The sequence below is a fragment of the Gopherus evgoodei genome, chromosome 4 (genome assembly GCF_007399415.2).
Source record: "Gopherus evgoodei ecotype Sinaloan lineage chromosome 4, rGopEvg1_v1.p, whole genome shotgun sequence".
NCBI classification, from domain to species: domain Eukaryota; kingdom Metazoa; phylum Chordata; order Testudines; family Testudinidae; genus Gopherus; species Gopherus evgoodei.
Window position 1 is genome coordinate 46,582,330 of NC_044325.1, and position 16,210 is coordinate 46,598,539.

At 41.6% G+C, this 16,210-nt stretch overlaps 1 protein-coding gene across 1 annotated transcript in view; it reads left to right on the forward strand.

Moving 5' to 3' along the window:
- The window catches only part of SEC23A (Sec23 homolog A, coat complex II component), a 46,732-nt gene continuing 30,522 nt past the window's right edge, over positions 1-16,210 (forward strand). Inside the window, 6 exon segments of the mRNA XM_030559223.1 lie at positions 1-103; positions 8,981-9,222; positions 12,527-12,584; positions 12,884-12,970; positions 14,429-14,665; positions 14,950-15,029. Coding sequence (XP_030415083.1) covers positions 9,002-9,222; positions 12,527-12,584; positions 12,884-12,970; positions 14,429-14,665; positions 14,950-15,029 — 683 coding nt within the window. The 5' untranslated portion in view covers positions 1-103; positions 8,981-9,001.

Sequence of the window (16,210 nt, forward strand, 5' to 3'; positions counted from 1 at the left end):
CTTGACGTGGCACGGACTCTCCCATCAGCCATGTTGTCGCGTCGGCAGCGCGGGGTTGCTGGTTGAGTGAGTCAGGCGACGGCTGGAGCTGGGACGCCGGCAGGTGAGTGGGGCTGAGGCCAGGCAGCTGAATAACAACTCTGCGCGGAGGGGAGCTGGGCAGCAAGGGGGCGCGGGAGCCCAGCACCCCGGGACCGCGGTTTGGGGGTGCAGGGCGCTAGAATCCCTCAGCGCTCCTGCCCTCGGGCTGTGTGCGTTGCAGGGAGCCCTCCCCAGCTGCCTGTGGGTGGGGGTGTGTGTGTCTGCAGGGAGACCCCCGGTGCTCGCGGCTTGTGTGTGGTGCAGGGAGACCCCAATCCCAGTTGTCTGTGGGCTGGGGACTGTGTGTGTGTGGAGTGGTGGTGGTACAGGGAGACCCCACCCCAGTTATCTGTGAGGTGGAGGGTGTGTGTGAGTGCATGGAGGGTGCCTCCACTTCAGTTGTCTGTGGGTTGGAGGGTGTGTGTGTGAGTGAGTGGGTGCAGGGTGCCCCCACCCTAGTTGTCTGTGAGTTGGAGGGTGTGTGTCTGCGTGTGTATGCAGGGTGCCCCCACCTCAGTTGTCTGTGGGTTGGACGATGTGTGTGTGTGAGTGGGGGGTGCAGGGTGCTCCCACTAGGGTGACCAGATGTCCTGACTTTATAGGGACAGTCCTGATATTTGGGGCCTTTTCTTATATAGGCTCCTATTATCTCCTACCGCCTGTCCTGATTTTTCACGCTTGCTATCTGGTCACCCTAGCCCCCACCCCAGTTGTCTGTGGGTTGGAGGGTGTGTGTGTGTGTGTGTGAGTGGGTGCAGGGAGCCCCTACCCCAGTTGTCTCTGCTGTTCTTGAATGGCCAGTATCTCAAATTCCAGCCTCACGGCCACAGGAGGGTGGGTTCAGTTGTTTCTGGGTTGTGGGGAGTGGTGCAAGGAGCTTTCCCTGACTTGTTAGTAGATGGGGTGGGGGAAGCGGGTATGTGGGGAGTCCACCCCCAGTGCATAAGGTTTGGGAGGTGTAGGGAGTTAAAGTCCTGTCACCCCTATGCTATGGGCTGGGGTATGCGTGTAGAGAGCCCATTGCATGACTCCCTCCAAGTGTCTGTGCTTCAGCCTCAGCAGTGTCAGAGTCCCCTCCTGTGTCTGTGAGGCTGGAATTTGGGATGCTGGCCATTCAAGAACAGCAGTCTCCAAGTCTGCTAATATGTTATACTCTGGCCTGCTCTGCAGGACTGGGATCAGCAATATAAGAGGAGATGGTCAGTTATGTTGGGGAGGGGAGTTGTCTTACTGACACAGCAAAGAATAGTTTAAGTGGTACAAGTCCCTGGTATAGATGAGGTTATACTAACTAGTATAAAGATGCTTATATTGGTGTAGCGCCATGGTTTTCAACCTATGTGGGCTGCATCCAATACTACCTGTATGGCCCTGAGGATATCAAATGGGCCGCAAGCAGCTTATGGGCTGCAGGTTGAGAACACTGGTGTAGCTTATATCTGTAATTTTTCAGAAATCAGATATAAACACCTTTTATTGGTATTACTGTGCCCACACTAAGGGATTGGAGGGACCATAGCAGCTCCTAAATAGCTACAGGCATAGCAGTACAAAAACTGCTTGTAGGTAAGCCAATATGCAGCAAAAGTCTTCCCCACCTTACATGGGCTATAACTTACTCTGCTTTTAAAACCAGTCCTTAATGGACAGGACTTGGGAAGCAGGTCTGGAGTACTGCTGTGTTCAGGAAGAAAATCACAGACAAGAGAGAAATTAATGAAGCTGCTGCTATTTATTACTATCTGGTTAAATTCTGTCATTTTGACAATTTATAGTTAATTCTGATCTGTGCCAACTATTTCCCCTAATTTAAACATTTTGGAATTGGAACAAATTTGTCTGTTTTTTTCTTTTGGTGTAAAAATTAGAAAGAAAATAACCAAATCAGAAATAAAGTTAATAATGACCTAATAGGCTGATTAAAGCGTGATTGCTACAATTTCAAGCTTACTAGTTTAATTTTATTTTAAAATAGGTATGTACTATATTATAATATTTTTATGGTATTGAAGTATGATTGCTGCCCCACTGGGACCCTTACAAAAACAAGATGTTTCTCTTTAGGGTACTGGTAGGGTTCAGGTCTTCTACTGCAGTTGAGTAGATTTTATTTTGATATAAATTGAGTTTCTGAAAGCGGTTTAGAAATATTTAAAGGTATTTGCAAGTGCTGTAATAAAGGAGGGGATATTAAAAGAATGAACCTGTGTTGAAAAAAATACATACTGCCTGTTTGCATCAATCAGCAAACCAACAGCTGTTTCCAGAATGATTACTTAACGGCATATGTTTTAAAACTGTACAGTTATGGGATATCTTTGTGAAATATAACAAACATATTTGGTACATACTAAGGGCAAGATCCTAGAAAGTGCTAGTGTTTAGATGATTTGGATATTTTAGTTAGGAAGATAGTGAAGGAGATTATACATTTACCGCAATGTACTACTGACGGATTATTTTATTCTAGAGGAAGAGATGGAGGGTTAGGTCTTACTGAATTTAGTATACAGATTCCTAATATGTTAATTCGCAAATGGAGGCGTCATATTGTTTCTAGAGACAATTGGGTAGATTTATCCTATTTGTATGTGGGAGAAAATCTTATCGATAAAATATTGATATTTAGCGCAGTAACTCCTCACCCTAGAAAATGGAGAGAAGAGGAGTTTTTAAGATGGTCTGAGATGAGATGTCAAGGAATAGGGATTAAATATTTTAAGAATGATAGAATTAGTAATTCGATTTTTAAAAATTCAGATAAAATTAAGTCTGCGTATATATAGCGGCACTGCAAGTTAGAGCGAATATCTATCCTACGAGGGAAATGTTAGCGAGAGGTGGGGTGGAGTAAACGCTCTTTATAGGTGGTGTGGCAAGGTTTGAGAGACTATTCCACACATTTCTGGCCAATGTTATAAAACAAAGGAGGTAAGAATAAAACGACATAATAGAGTGGTTTCGGCAGTAATAGATAAGGTAACTAAATTAGGTTGGAAAGCAATGGCTGAACCCCATTTGAGAAATAGCAAAGGCGAATTGAGAAAACCAGATATATTCATAAAGGGAGATGTGGTAGTGGTGGTCGATGTCACAGTGCGATGGGAGAACAATGCAGGGAGTTTGGAGCAAGCTCACAAAGAAAAGGTGACCTACTACCTCGAATTAGAGGATGAGATCAGAGAGTTGACGGGAGTTAAAAATATCCACTTCTTTGGTTTTGTAGTTGGGGCGCGTGGCAAGTGGAGTGAGGGAAATGACGATTTGTTACCGATTTTAGATATTCATAGAGGGAAAATTTTTAAAGAAAATATATGTAGACTCGTTTTATATTCTACAGTTGACATGATGGCTATATTCAGTGACCAATGAGACTACTTACATGGTCAAGGGTAATTTACATAAGTAAGGGTTTACCGAATTAAGCCCTCCAAGTCTAGCATCATGTCTTTGTTTTAGTGAGAAAGTTGTACGTATAATTACAATAACTCAACTGCAAAACCCATGTCTTAAAAAGCTATATCCTATTTTGATAACTTAAACTGTGATACATAGACCAAGTCAGGTCTTGGAAGGGAAGGAAAGGATGGAAAGAAAGGGAGGAAAATTTAGCATGAACATGTTTCCTGAATCTAAACAAGAAGCATGTGCTATCTTAGAAATGCAACTGCATTTAACTTGTTGCGCATTATGGGGCTTTGTATACATTGCATGCTCTTAATTTTTATGAGTCACCATACAGAGTTTGCGTACCTTGCCCTCTCTAGAGCACGTAACCAAGTAATAAGGGGATAAAAATAAGACTATATAGAGCCACTTCAAAGTAGGGGCGAAATGAAGGGGAAATAAGACTTCAAAAGATACCATACAGAAAAAGGGAGTTAGCTTGGAAATAATTGGTCTTAATTTCAGATTTTTACTTATGTCTTGAGTAGAGCTGGAGTTGATGGGCTATTTTTACATTAGAACACAAGAATGGCCATACTGGTCAGACCAGTGGTCCTTCTAGCCCAGTAGCCTGTCTTCTGACAGTGGCCAATGCCAGATGTTTCAGGGGGAATGAACAGTCCCAGCATCTGGAAGTCAGAAACTCTGGGCATCTAGAACATGGGGTTGTGTCCATCACCGTCTTGGCTAATAGCCATTGATGAACATATCCTCCATTAACTTATCTAATTCTTTTCTGAACTCCAGTTATAGTTTTGGCCTTCACAACATACCCTAGCAATGAGTGCCACAGGTTGTGCATTGTCTGAAGAAGTACTTCCTTTTGTTTGTTTTGAAGCTACTGCCTATTAACTTCATCAGGTGGCCTCTGGGTCTTATGTTACATGAAAGGGTAAATACCACTTCTCTATTCACTTTCTCCACACCACTCATGATTAAGGCTACATTTTAGTCACAGGTATTTTTAGTAAAAGTCATGGACATGTCATGTGCAATAAACAAAAAGTCAGGGCCCAGAGACCTATCCGTGATTTGTACTATTTTAGTAAGACTAAATCTTACATGCTGGGAGGGGGGTGCTCCTGAAGACTGCTGCGGGGGTATGGGCAGCACAGGGTGACGCTTCTGCTGAGGGGGGCAGCTCGAGGCCCCCTGCTGTGGGGGGGGAGTGCGGAGCAGCCTGGGGCCCACCTGCCTCTGGAGAGGGTGGTGGCGGCCCAGGGCCCCCTGCCACTGCTGTGGGGGTGGTAGCCTGTGGCCGTGCTGGCACTCCGGATGGGGGGCAGCCTGTGGCCCCCTCACTGCTGCCGCTGGTCTGGGTGTCCCTTGGCCCCGCTGCCGTTGCTGCTTCGGGTGGGGGTTAGCCTGTGGCCCTGCTGCTGCTCCAGGCAGAGGGCAGCCCGGGGCCCCGCCGCTGGTCCCAGACTGCTGCTCCAGGGCATCGCTGGGGACCAGCAACCTGGAGCTGCCAGAGCAGTGGCCAGTGCGGCTGGCCCCTGGGCTGCCCTCCACCTGGAGCAGCAGCAGGGCCACAGGTTCTGCAAAATTCACGGAGGACGTGGAAAGTCACAGAAGCTGTGATCTTCGTGAATGATTTGCAGCCTTATTCATGATTTTACAGACCTCTATCATATCCCTCCCTCAGTCATCTTTTCCAAACTGAACAATCCCAGTCTTTTTAATCTGTACTCAGATGGAAGCTGTTCCATCCCCCACATAATTTTTGTTGCTCTTTTCTGTACCTTTTCCAATTTTAATATATCTGTTTTGAGATGGGGCAACCATAGTGCACACGCTATTCAAGGTCTGGGTGTAGCATGGATTTATATAGTGTATTATGATATTTACTGTTTTATTATCTATCCCTTTCCTAATGGTTCTTAACATTTTGTTATCTTTTTGACTGTAGCTACACAATGAACGGATGTTTTCAGAGAATTATCCACAATGACTCAAAAGTCTCTTTCTTGAGTGGTAACAGCTTCTTTAGACCCCATCATTTTACATGTATAGTTGGGATTATAATCTCCATTGTGTATTATTTTGCATTTATCAGCACTGAATTTCATCTGCCATTTTGTTGCCCAGTCGCCCAATTTTGTGAGATCCCTTTGTAACTCTTCACAGTCTGCTTTGGACTTAACTATCTTGAGTAATTTTGTATCATCTGCAAACTTTGCCATCTCTCTATTTACCCCTTTTTTTGTTTAAAACTTCATGTATCGTGTCTGAAATAGTGCTCCTCTCATAATGAGCTGCCATTTCCTATCTCTGTTCGGTAACCATTTTAACAAAAGAAACGGTTCCCTTCAAATTTGATTCCATGGTTATGCCAGAAATCATTGTTTCTTCATTCACATTGCCTATTTATTTATTTTTCATTTGGGTGACATTCTCTCTTTTACTCTCACCCATGCCCACCTATCTATTTCCCAACATTACAGTGATGGATCCTGAAATATTAGGGGAGAAGGCTTTTTTTTTAGTTCTTTTTAAGTATCAGCCTATCCCTCACTCCTTAACTGACTTATTTTTCTCCTCTCTCTGTTCTTTCCCCCACATACATCCTAGTTTTTGTGTGCTCCCCCAAACTACACTTTCCCTCTCTACCTCATAGCCATGTCTACACTAGGCTACTTTTCTTAAAATTTCCCACCCTGACTACTGCTGATGTACCTCTACTATCAGTAGCAATGAATGGAGTGCTAGTGTGGACAGAGTTCCTGACAATTCCCTGCATTTTAATTATCATGTCCTGTAGACCTGCTCATAGTAGGATTATATGACATGGTTGTTAAAACACTGGCAGCTAGTCTGTCCTGGTGCTCCCACCATTGAACTGGAGCAGTGTTGAGGGTAGCAACTGTGGAAGAGTTTAAGGAAAAGGATCCAGTCTGTAGACATTGACAAATAGACTATCTCAATTTTATTGTGATGTGCACAGTCAGTTTTGGGAATGGTTAATGTGGGCCATTTTCAAATTGTCAGTTTTCATTGGCAGTTGTTTCTTAAGTTCCTCAATAATGGAATAATAGCACTTTACAATGAAACAAAAAACTAGATACTACATTTACCTTCTGGATAATTTTCACCACTGATATTTTAGAACTAAAAAACTTGACATCCATTTAAGTATTATCTGAACTCTTACAACAACACTGTAAACTAGTGGTATATGCCATATATGAAACATTAAAACTTTTCTAAATGAGAGCCAGATCCCTGGCAATGGGAAGTTTGCCAGGAGACATGCTCAGAGTTGCTCACTGCTTTCAAGCACCCACTAAAGCATAGGTATGGAGCCAGCCTAGCCATGAAAAGTGCTGATTTAAGCTGCAGTTGAGCAAGGTACCTAAGTAAGTGAATAGTTTTAATCACGTGGGTAGTCCCACTGAAATCTATGCGACTACTTGTGTTCTTAAAGCTGCAGATGGACTCAAGCACCTTGTTGAATTAGATCCTTATAGACTCTTCTGAGGCAACCTCCGCTTAGATGGTTTGTATTGATCATATTTTAAAGTTTCCCTCCTCTTTGAGAACCCCTACCCCTTCTGTGTTCCATTGCCTGCTCTCCATCAAGGCAAATCTTCTTTCCTGTTCATCTGTGCTCATGGGGATGATTCTGACCCTTAGTATTTTTATAACTTAGAAAGTAAGTAATTTACTTATCACTCGAGTGACTAAGCAAGTATATGAAACTGTGGGCCTAGCCACACTATGGCTCCAGTCCTGCAATTGGATCCACATGGATTGATCCTGGACTTTTTGTTTGTTTGTTTTCTTTTTGCATATATTCAGTTCTGTAATTGTATAGACTTGTCTATGTTGAAAATTTGAGAGAATTCTTCTGCTGTTGAGTCTAACATTGTGCAGCCTCACTGCTATCAGTGGTGACAGTGCTAGAGTAGACTGGTCCACTCGCATTTTAACCACTATAGGGAATGTAATCTAGTGGTTACTGACCTTTTGCCTGTGTCCCCTCAACTGCTCCCTGGCCCCTCCCCTGCTGCTATCCCTGGACCTCTGCCCGTCCCATCCCTACTGCCTAAATTCTGCTCTGTTGTCCAGTGTCCCCACCCCCCACTTCCTTCCAATGGTTTTCTGTCCCTGTTTCTGTCCTCATCCATTTTATGGCGACTCTCCATCTTCCCTCCTCCGTCTGCTATCCCTTGTCTCCCTGAGCTCCTTTTCCTGTCCTCCCAACCCCCTGTTGTATCCTCTCCCCCTCCTCCTATTCCTTACCCTTCTGCATTAGAGTCAGATTGTGTCCTTCTCATTGCCTAGGTGCAACCAAGGGGAGCATTGAGAACACAGAAGAGAGAGTCCTTGCTTTCAGTTTCGGTGTGTGGTGCCACAGTGGTGCCCACCCAGCAGTAGCAATTGCAGGGAAAATCCTTAGTGGGTCAGCATGCAGGTGCTCTGTTGGGATGGAGCATACTTTGTGCAGAAGAGCTCTCAGCTTTTTGCTGCTGTACTCTAACAAATCTTTACTGAGGATATGTGAACTGAGATTTTGTGGAGGCTTATAACTTGGCCAAATTTGGACAGATATTCACAGGAATAGCAAACTATACATCCTTAGTACTAGGGTGCCCATCCTGTGCCAAATTTCAAGCTCTTGCTGCTAAGCTTTGAGGTACCAGAGTTTCTAGTGAACGAAACAGTTGTAAGAATATTTTAACATGAATAAAAGAACATATTTTCCGCTGGCCTTGTTGTTTGAAATAAACTATTTTAGCTGAAACGTAAAAAATTCAACCTGAAGCAGACACCTGCCAGGAGAAACTGTTTGGGTTGAATTTAAGTTTGGCAAAATTATAAGCAACCGAAAACCAGGTCTGGTAATAGAAAGATTTGGGCAGCCTTAAGTATAAGATGGTACTACATGCACCACCTATAACACTATTCCCTAACAAGCTTATGCGACCTTATTGTCCCAGAACATGCACTTCCCTAACCATAGTAGAACACTCCATGATTGCACATTTATATTTGTGGATGGGCTCAGTAGTGTGCATTATTTAAAAAAAAATGTTGGTGTGTTATGTCTCTTAATATTCTTTGTGCTCTTAGCACCTTCCTATAAATTTTTGATCAAAACAGAAAATGTAAAACCATGAGTTTAAAATGATCTCTCAGTGCAGTACATTTATTTTAACTTTGCAAACTCTGCAAACATTTGGCACTTTTCATGATGTTGCTGCATCCCGAGAGTTTTATTTTCTTCATTTCCTCTTGGAATTCTGTACAACTCATTTAGAATTATAGAAGTTTTAGGGAATTTATGAAAGCTTTTAAACTGAATACAAAACATTTCAGCATATGTGGCATTTTATCATGTGTTTAACCAGTAAATATTGCTTGTAATTAAAGCTTTTGTTTCTGATTGTGATTCTTTTCTTTTAAAATATAACCCACGTATATCCTGTTAATTTATACTTTTTTATTTCAGAAATAAGAAAAGAGGTTAACAATGGCAACCTTCCTGGAATTCATCCAGCAGAATGAAGACAGAGATGGAGTTAGATTCAGCTGGAATGTTTGGCCTTCAAGTCGCCTTGAAGCCACAAGAATGGTAGTCCCAGTGGCTTCCCTCTTTACACCACTGAAAGAGCGTCCTGATTTGCCTCCCATTCAGTATGAGCCAGTTCTGTGCAGTAGGACCACCTGTCGTGCAGTTCTGAATCCCTTATGGTAATCATAATAAATAACTTAGATAATACTTTAATATTTAATATATATAAAATACTTACATTTTTTATTCAAGACTTTCCTTCATAATGCTGGTTTGAAAATACTGCATCTCGTGCATAAATTATGTTATTTATAAAATGTTGCATACTCTAGGCACAAGTGTAGGGCCCAGACCGACCACTAAGGATTTCAGGATCCAGCTCATAGTTGTTTTGACGGAAGACATTGACAAAAAATTATCCAGTTAATTAAATTGATTTATGTTAACTTTAGTTTGAATCAGGTTATAAGAGTCTGAAGTTTTCTGTAACTGCAAGTCACATGAGACTTTGTGGACAATACCAAACTGGGAGGGATTGCAACTGCTTTGGAGGACAGGGTCAAAATTCAAAATGGTCTGGACAAATTGGAGAAATGGTCTGAAGTAAACAGGATGAAGTTTAATAAAGATAAATGCAAAGTGCTCCACTTAGGAAGGAACAATCAGTTTCGCACATACAGAATGGGAAGGGACTGTCTAGGAAGGAGTATGGCAGAAAGAGATTTAGGGGTCATAGTGGACCACAAGCTTAATATGAGTCAACAGTGTGATACTGTTGCAAAAAAAGCAAACGTGATTCTGGGATGCATTAACAGGTGTGTTGTAAACAAGACACGAGAAGTCATTCTTCCGCTTTACTCTGCGCTGGGTTAGGCCTCACTGGAGTATTGTGTCCAGTTCTGGCACCGCATTTCAAGAAAGATGTGGAGAAATTGGAGAGGGTCCAGAGAAGAGCAACAAGAATGATGAAAGGTCTTGAGAACATGACCTATGAAGGAAGGCTGAAGGAATTGGGTTTGTTTAGTTTGGAAAAGAGAAGACTGAGAGGGGACATGATAGCAGTTTTCAGGTATCTAAAAGGGTGTCATCAGGAGGAGGGAGAAAACTTGTTCACCTTAGCCTCCAATGAAAGAACAAGAAGCAATGGACTTAAACTGCAGCAAGGGAGATTTAGGTTGGACATTAGGAAAAAGTTCCTAACTGTCAGGGTAGTTAAACACTGGAATAAATTGCCTAGGGAAGTTGTGGAATCTCCATCTCTGGAGATATTTAAGAGTAGGTTAGATAAATGTCTATTAGGGATGGTCTAGACAGTATTTGGTCCTGCCATGAGGGCAGGGGACTGGACTTGATGACCTCTCGAGGTCCCTTCCAGTCCTAGAGTCTATGAGTCTATGAGATAGTAGATACAGTTTTAAATTTTTTTATCTCTAGAAAATAAATATGAAGAGGTGAGTTAGTGTAACAACTTTTCATCTTTTGTTTAGTTGGATCCTATGTGACTTATATTCCTTATAAAATAAATTCATTATTGTCAGCTAGTCCTTACTGTACTAGATCTTTGCGCACATCATAAAATCAGTTAGCTCAATTTTATGTGACTCAGCGTCCCCATCTTGGGAGACAAAGGATGGACTTTAACAGCTGTAAAATGGTGTGTCAGGATAGAGGTCTCCGTGATATGTTTTGAAGCTGCTTACAGTACTTGCTTATAGCTGAAGTCAGGTCTAGTGGAAGCTTATCCTTATCAGAAGCATTACATTCCACTCAAGATTTTTTATATGTAAAATTTTTTATATGTAAATTAAAAGTATGACTAAACAAAATTTGTAAACAAAGGGTCAGATCCTCAGCTAGTATGAATTCTCCCTCTCTTGATGTCTTCACATAAAGACTGGATGCCTTTTTGGAAGAGATGCTTAGTCAAATATACATGATTGGGCTCAGTACAGGGCTAATGTGGTAACATTCTGTGTCCTGTGTTACACAGGAGGTCAGACGAGATGGTCTGCTCGTCCCTTCTGGTGTTAAAATGTATGAATTGGCACAGTTTCATTAACTTCAGTAGAGCTATGCCTATTTACAGCAGCTGAGGATCTGATCCAAAAATTTTAGTGTCATTTTTCATTAACTGTTCTGCCCTATTACTGCTGCTGTCAGGAGAAGATAGGAATAAGATTAAAAAAAGTACTAGGAAACACATACTACTTATTTGTCTAAAGACAGTGGGTGGGATTTTCAAAAGCACCTATGTGTCTTGGGAGCACAAGTTCCATTTACTTTTATTATTATTGTTATGGGGTAGTAATAATAACTGACTTCTGTAATTTTATATCCTCAGATGAAAGGTGCTATATACTAAAAAAATCAAATGGTGAACTGTATCTAAAATTTTTGAATTTTGGACGTACTGAATATATGATGTAGCTGTCTTAGGGTGTGTCCCTCTATTAAAGAAATTTGTTGTGTTTAAACTCAGTTAATTATTTTTTTATCATGTCTAAGTGGAAGCTGTTGCATTAATATCCTGTTTGCAAAAAGAAGGCTGAGAAAACAATGCCTCTGAAGATCAGCTGATTTGGGATATGGTAGACAGAGTTGGCATATACCCTTTCTGTTTGCATAGTCTAACATGGTTTACGTTACTGCAAATAGCAGAGCTGGTGTAATTTGAAATGCGCGTATCTGTTTAAATTTTTAGGAAGACTTAAGAAATTATAGGTATTTGGTTTACCTTCAATTAGGGACTTTTGCTCTTGGGCATACTTGGAAAATAAGAACATTTATTCAAAAAAATCTATTAACCCTCTCCACCACCCGTTAGTACCGAAGGAATCTTTTTTGAATAGTTTTCCTTTTATCATGCAAACTTCTCCTTTTGTCTGGACCAGCAGTGAAGCCATTATTATTATTATTTGTATTACAGTAACATCGACAGTCCTGAACCCATTGTTCTGGACACTGTATATACATATAGTAAGACACGGTCTCTGAACCCAAGAGCCTAACTAAACAGGATAGATGGAGGGTAAGAGAAAGGGAGTATTACTTTTCCCATTTTACAGGTTGAGAACTGAGACAGATAGAGTGACTTGCCTAAAACCATACAGGAAGTCTGTGTTAGAGCTGGGACAGAACCTGGCCTCCTACATCTGAGTGCAATGCCTTAACTATCATCCTTCTTCTCTAATAGCCATTATACTGTGTTAATTACATCAGTCTTCTGCTACTGACATAATTACAAAGTTATACATTCTTTATTGTGAATTTACAGCAGGCTCATTGAGGAGAAGATGCATCATGAGGAGGAAAAATCTTGTTTGAAGCACACACCTCTTTGACAATTAGGAAAAAGGGCATGATAAACAGATAAAGGGTGAATCCATGTCGTACATACAACATATGTATTTAGTGTCAAAGCCCCTTGGTAATATAAAACAAACTATTCATAATACATTAACTTTTCTAATTTTCTTTTTATAGCCAAGTGGATTATCGAGCAAAACTCTGGGCTTGCAATTTTTGTTATCAAAGAAATCAGGTAAGAAAACAAAGTATTCAGACTATAGAATGACCTTCTTTTATAGGAGGGAAATGAAATTCACCATTCTTAAAATTATACATGTGAATTGGAATTGCCAACAGGCTGCTCAACATATGGATGTCTGCCCATTCTGAGATACTAGACTTGAGAGCTTTTACAGTAGTGATAGCTATTGTTTTTTATAGAAACAAATAATATATGCAGATGTTTATTTTTCAGTGTTTTTTCTGTAACTTGTAATTTTGAAATGTGTACTTAATATGTGTTGTTTTTTGTTTTTTTTTTTGCTTTTGCAGTTTCCTCCTACTTATGCTGGTATATCAGAGATGAACCAGCCTGCAGAACTTTTACCTCAGTTTTCTAGTATTGAATATGTAGTACAGGTAAAAAAACCACCCAATAAAATCTTTGACATTAAATTAGATTGACGCTAGCTATGTAGAATATGGCTTCTTTTACTTTTGTTTTGTTTCAGTAGTGATTAAAATGCAGTGAATAATCTACATGTTTTCAATTGTAGACCTTCAACCAGTATCATCCACTGGAAATGGAGAGTACTATTTTTGATTATAGTGACTATAATAAAATTATAGGAACATTATCTAATTATTAAGGGCAATACAAGAGAGGGAAGTTCTATATGTTCTAGAGATTTAAGCTTCTGTTGGGATGTGTTTCTTCATGAGGAATTGAGTTCACTTGTGCTTGTTTTGGAAAAATCGTTTTATTGCTTGCCAACATAATTTAGATCAAGTTTTAGTGAATGGTCTTTGAAGTGAAGATTATATCTGAATAATCATAGATAGATATTGGAACCAATTTATTTCTAGGAGGTGGTGAGCAGTAAACTGGGTATGTTTCCAGATAACCATTTTTTGGCCTATCAGTTAATATAATTTAGATGTTCTTATTTAATTGTAACTCTGAAAGACCCTGGTTGTTGGTGAGTGGGATTGAATTTGGGACCTCTGAAGCTTAGTGTGTGAGCCTTTATTGCATGAGATAAAAGCTATGTGGCCCTTAGCCAACGGTGTAGCAGACTCATCAATCTCAAGCTGGGCTGGGTGCTATTAGTGACAGAGTGCCAACCAAGCAGGCATAGCTAACATAATTTAGCTGTCTCCATTTTATCATGGTAGGGCATGGGAGTGTCTTAATAGAGATTAGTGGAGGAAAAAAGCCATGTAACAAGAAACTGTGAAAACTAAGGTTAATTAGACCGGAAAAGGAAGGAGTTTGAGGGGACTGCAGTGAGGCATTGAAATTAAGAAAGGTAAAGTTAAAATTTGTCAGCCCCTCTTTTTGGCTAGATTTGTAATACTAGATAAAAGGGAACACTTGCTGAAATTACAGGGGAAGGAATTTAAAAGGAATGAGGGGAACTGCTAATTTATAGAGACAAAGTATGGAATGAAATGTAACAGGATCAGAAGATCTAATACTGTTTCTGTTTTTTTTCCTAAGTTTGGATAAATTTAATGATCACTAGCAGCACTTTGAGTAATACTTTGTTTTTTATCTTGTAAGGTTAATAATTTTGAATCATGAAATGTTATCTGGTGAGGTCTGGAAGGAATTTTTTCTTTTATATTCAGCATTGTACTTTTGGATAGAGTTAATTATGGTATCGAGTTCACTCTCCTGTGCAGCATTAGGTATTGGCCACTGCCCGAGGTGGGGTTGCCAAATTGGATATAGCATTGGTCTGAGCTAGTGTGACAAATTCTATATTTACTAAAATTAATATAACTGGAACAAAGTTTATTTTTGTAATTTAATTATTTTCTGTACAATTATATATTGCACAATGTGCTTGTTCACTCAGTTATTATTTCTTAAAGCGTGGTCCTCAGATGCCTTTGATATTTCTTTACGTTGTGGACACATGCATGGAAGATGAAGATTTGCAAGCCTTGAAGGAATCCATGCAAATGTCATTAAGTCTCCTGCCACCAACTGCTTTGGTAGGGCTTATTACATTTGGGAGAATGGTGCAGGTCCATGAGCTTGGTTGTGAAGGAATTTCAAAAAGCTATGTCTTCAGAGGCACAAAGGACCTATCTGCAAAACAACTTCAGGTAATAGACAAAAAAACAATTAAAAAACCCTCAAACCCTGAAAATGATTGGAAGGGGGAGAGATAGCTCAGTGATCTTAGCATTGGCCTGCTAAACCCAGGGTTGTGAGTTCAATCCTTGAGGGGACCATTCAGGGATCTGGGGCAAAAAGCTGTCTGGGAATTGGTCCTCCTTTGAGTAAGGGGTTGGACTAGATGACCTCTGAGGTCCCTTCCTACCCTGATATTCTATGATAAAATAATCTGTAATCAAATTCTCTCTCTTTCTCCATATTTTTTGGACAGGAAATGTTGGGGCTTACTAAAGTATCTGTTTCACAAGTAGGCTGGGGTCCTCAGGTACAGCAGCCACCACCTTCTAACAGGTATTATTTAAAAAAACCAAACTCATTGCTAAATTGCTTTACCAGAAAACTTTACCTCATTATTTTTTTCTTGTATGATTGAGGGTCATGCACTTTGTTGCTCTAGTACAGGGGTGGGCAAACTTTTTGGCCCAAGGGCCACATCTGGGTATGGGAATTGTATGAAGGGCCATGAATGCTCATAAAATTGGGGGTTGGGGTGCTGGAGAGGGTGAGAACTCCAGCGGGGGGTGTGAGCTCTGGAGTGGGGCAAGAAATGAGGAGTTCAGGGTGTAGGAAGAGGCTCTGGGCTGGGGCCGGAGGTCGGGGTGTGGGATGGGGGCTCCAGCTGGGGGTGCAGGAGGGTGCTCCGGGCTGGGAGCGAGGGGTTTGGAGTGTGGAAGGGCGATCAGGGCTGGGGATTGGGGTGCGGGAGGGGGGTCAAGGGTGCAGACTGCAGGTGGCGCTTACCTTAAGCAGCTCCTGGAAGCAGTGGTGTGTCCCCCCCTCCCGCACCTATGTGGAGGCGTGGCCAGGTGGTTCTGCGTGCTGCCCGGTCCACAGGTACCGCTCCTGCAGCCCCCATTGCCTGTGGTTCTGGGCCAATGGGAACTGCAGGGGCAGTGCTTGAGGTGGGGGCAATGTGTGGTGCCCCTTGGCTTCTCCTGTGCATAGGAGCCAGAGAGGGGGACATGTCACTGCTTTTGGGAGTCATGCAGAGCCATAGAACATGTGGAGCAGGGCAAGCCCCGCTCCCCAGCTGGAGCTAAAGGGCTGAGTTAAAACGTCTGAAGGGCCAGATGTGGCCCCCAGGCTGTAGGTTGCCCACCCCTCTCTAGTAGGTTGAGTGCTGTGTGTTATCCTACTCTTTTAATGCAAATGGCTTTTCAGGTTTAAGGACCATCTGAGAAGGTTTCTGGGGAGCAGAATTTTAGCTTGGCTGTTCTTAGAGACCGCAAATGTAGCTTCGGAAGCTGAGACTGGAAGAGTCGTGACAGTAATACATTTCCCATTGGAAAAGAATGGGGAAAGTCTATTCCAGATAAGACTCCCCCTCTTACCATACATATTGGTCATTCTGTGGGGGTCTCTAATAGTCTAATTGCTTTAACCATTTCAAGGGACAACTAGAACACCTAACATTGTAGTGTAGATGGGCTCTTAGGCTGTAAAGTTGGTATAGGAGAATTAGAGTAAAAGGA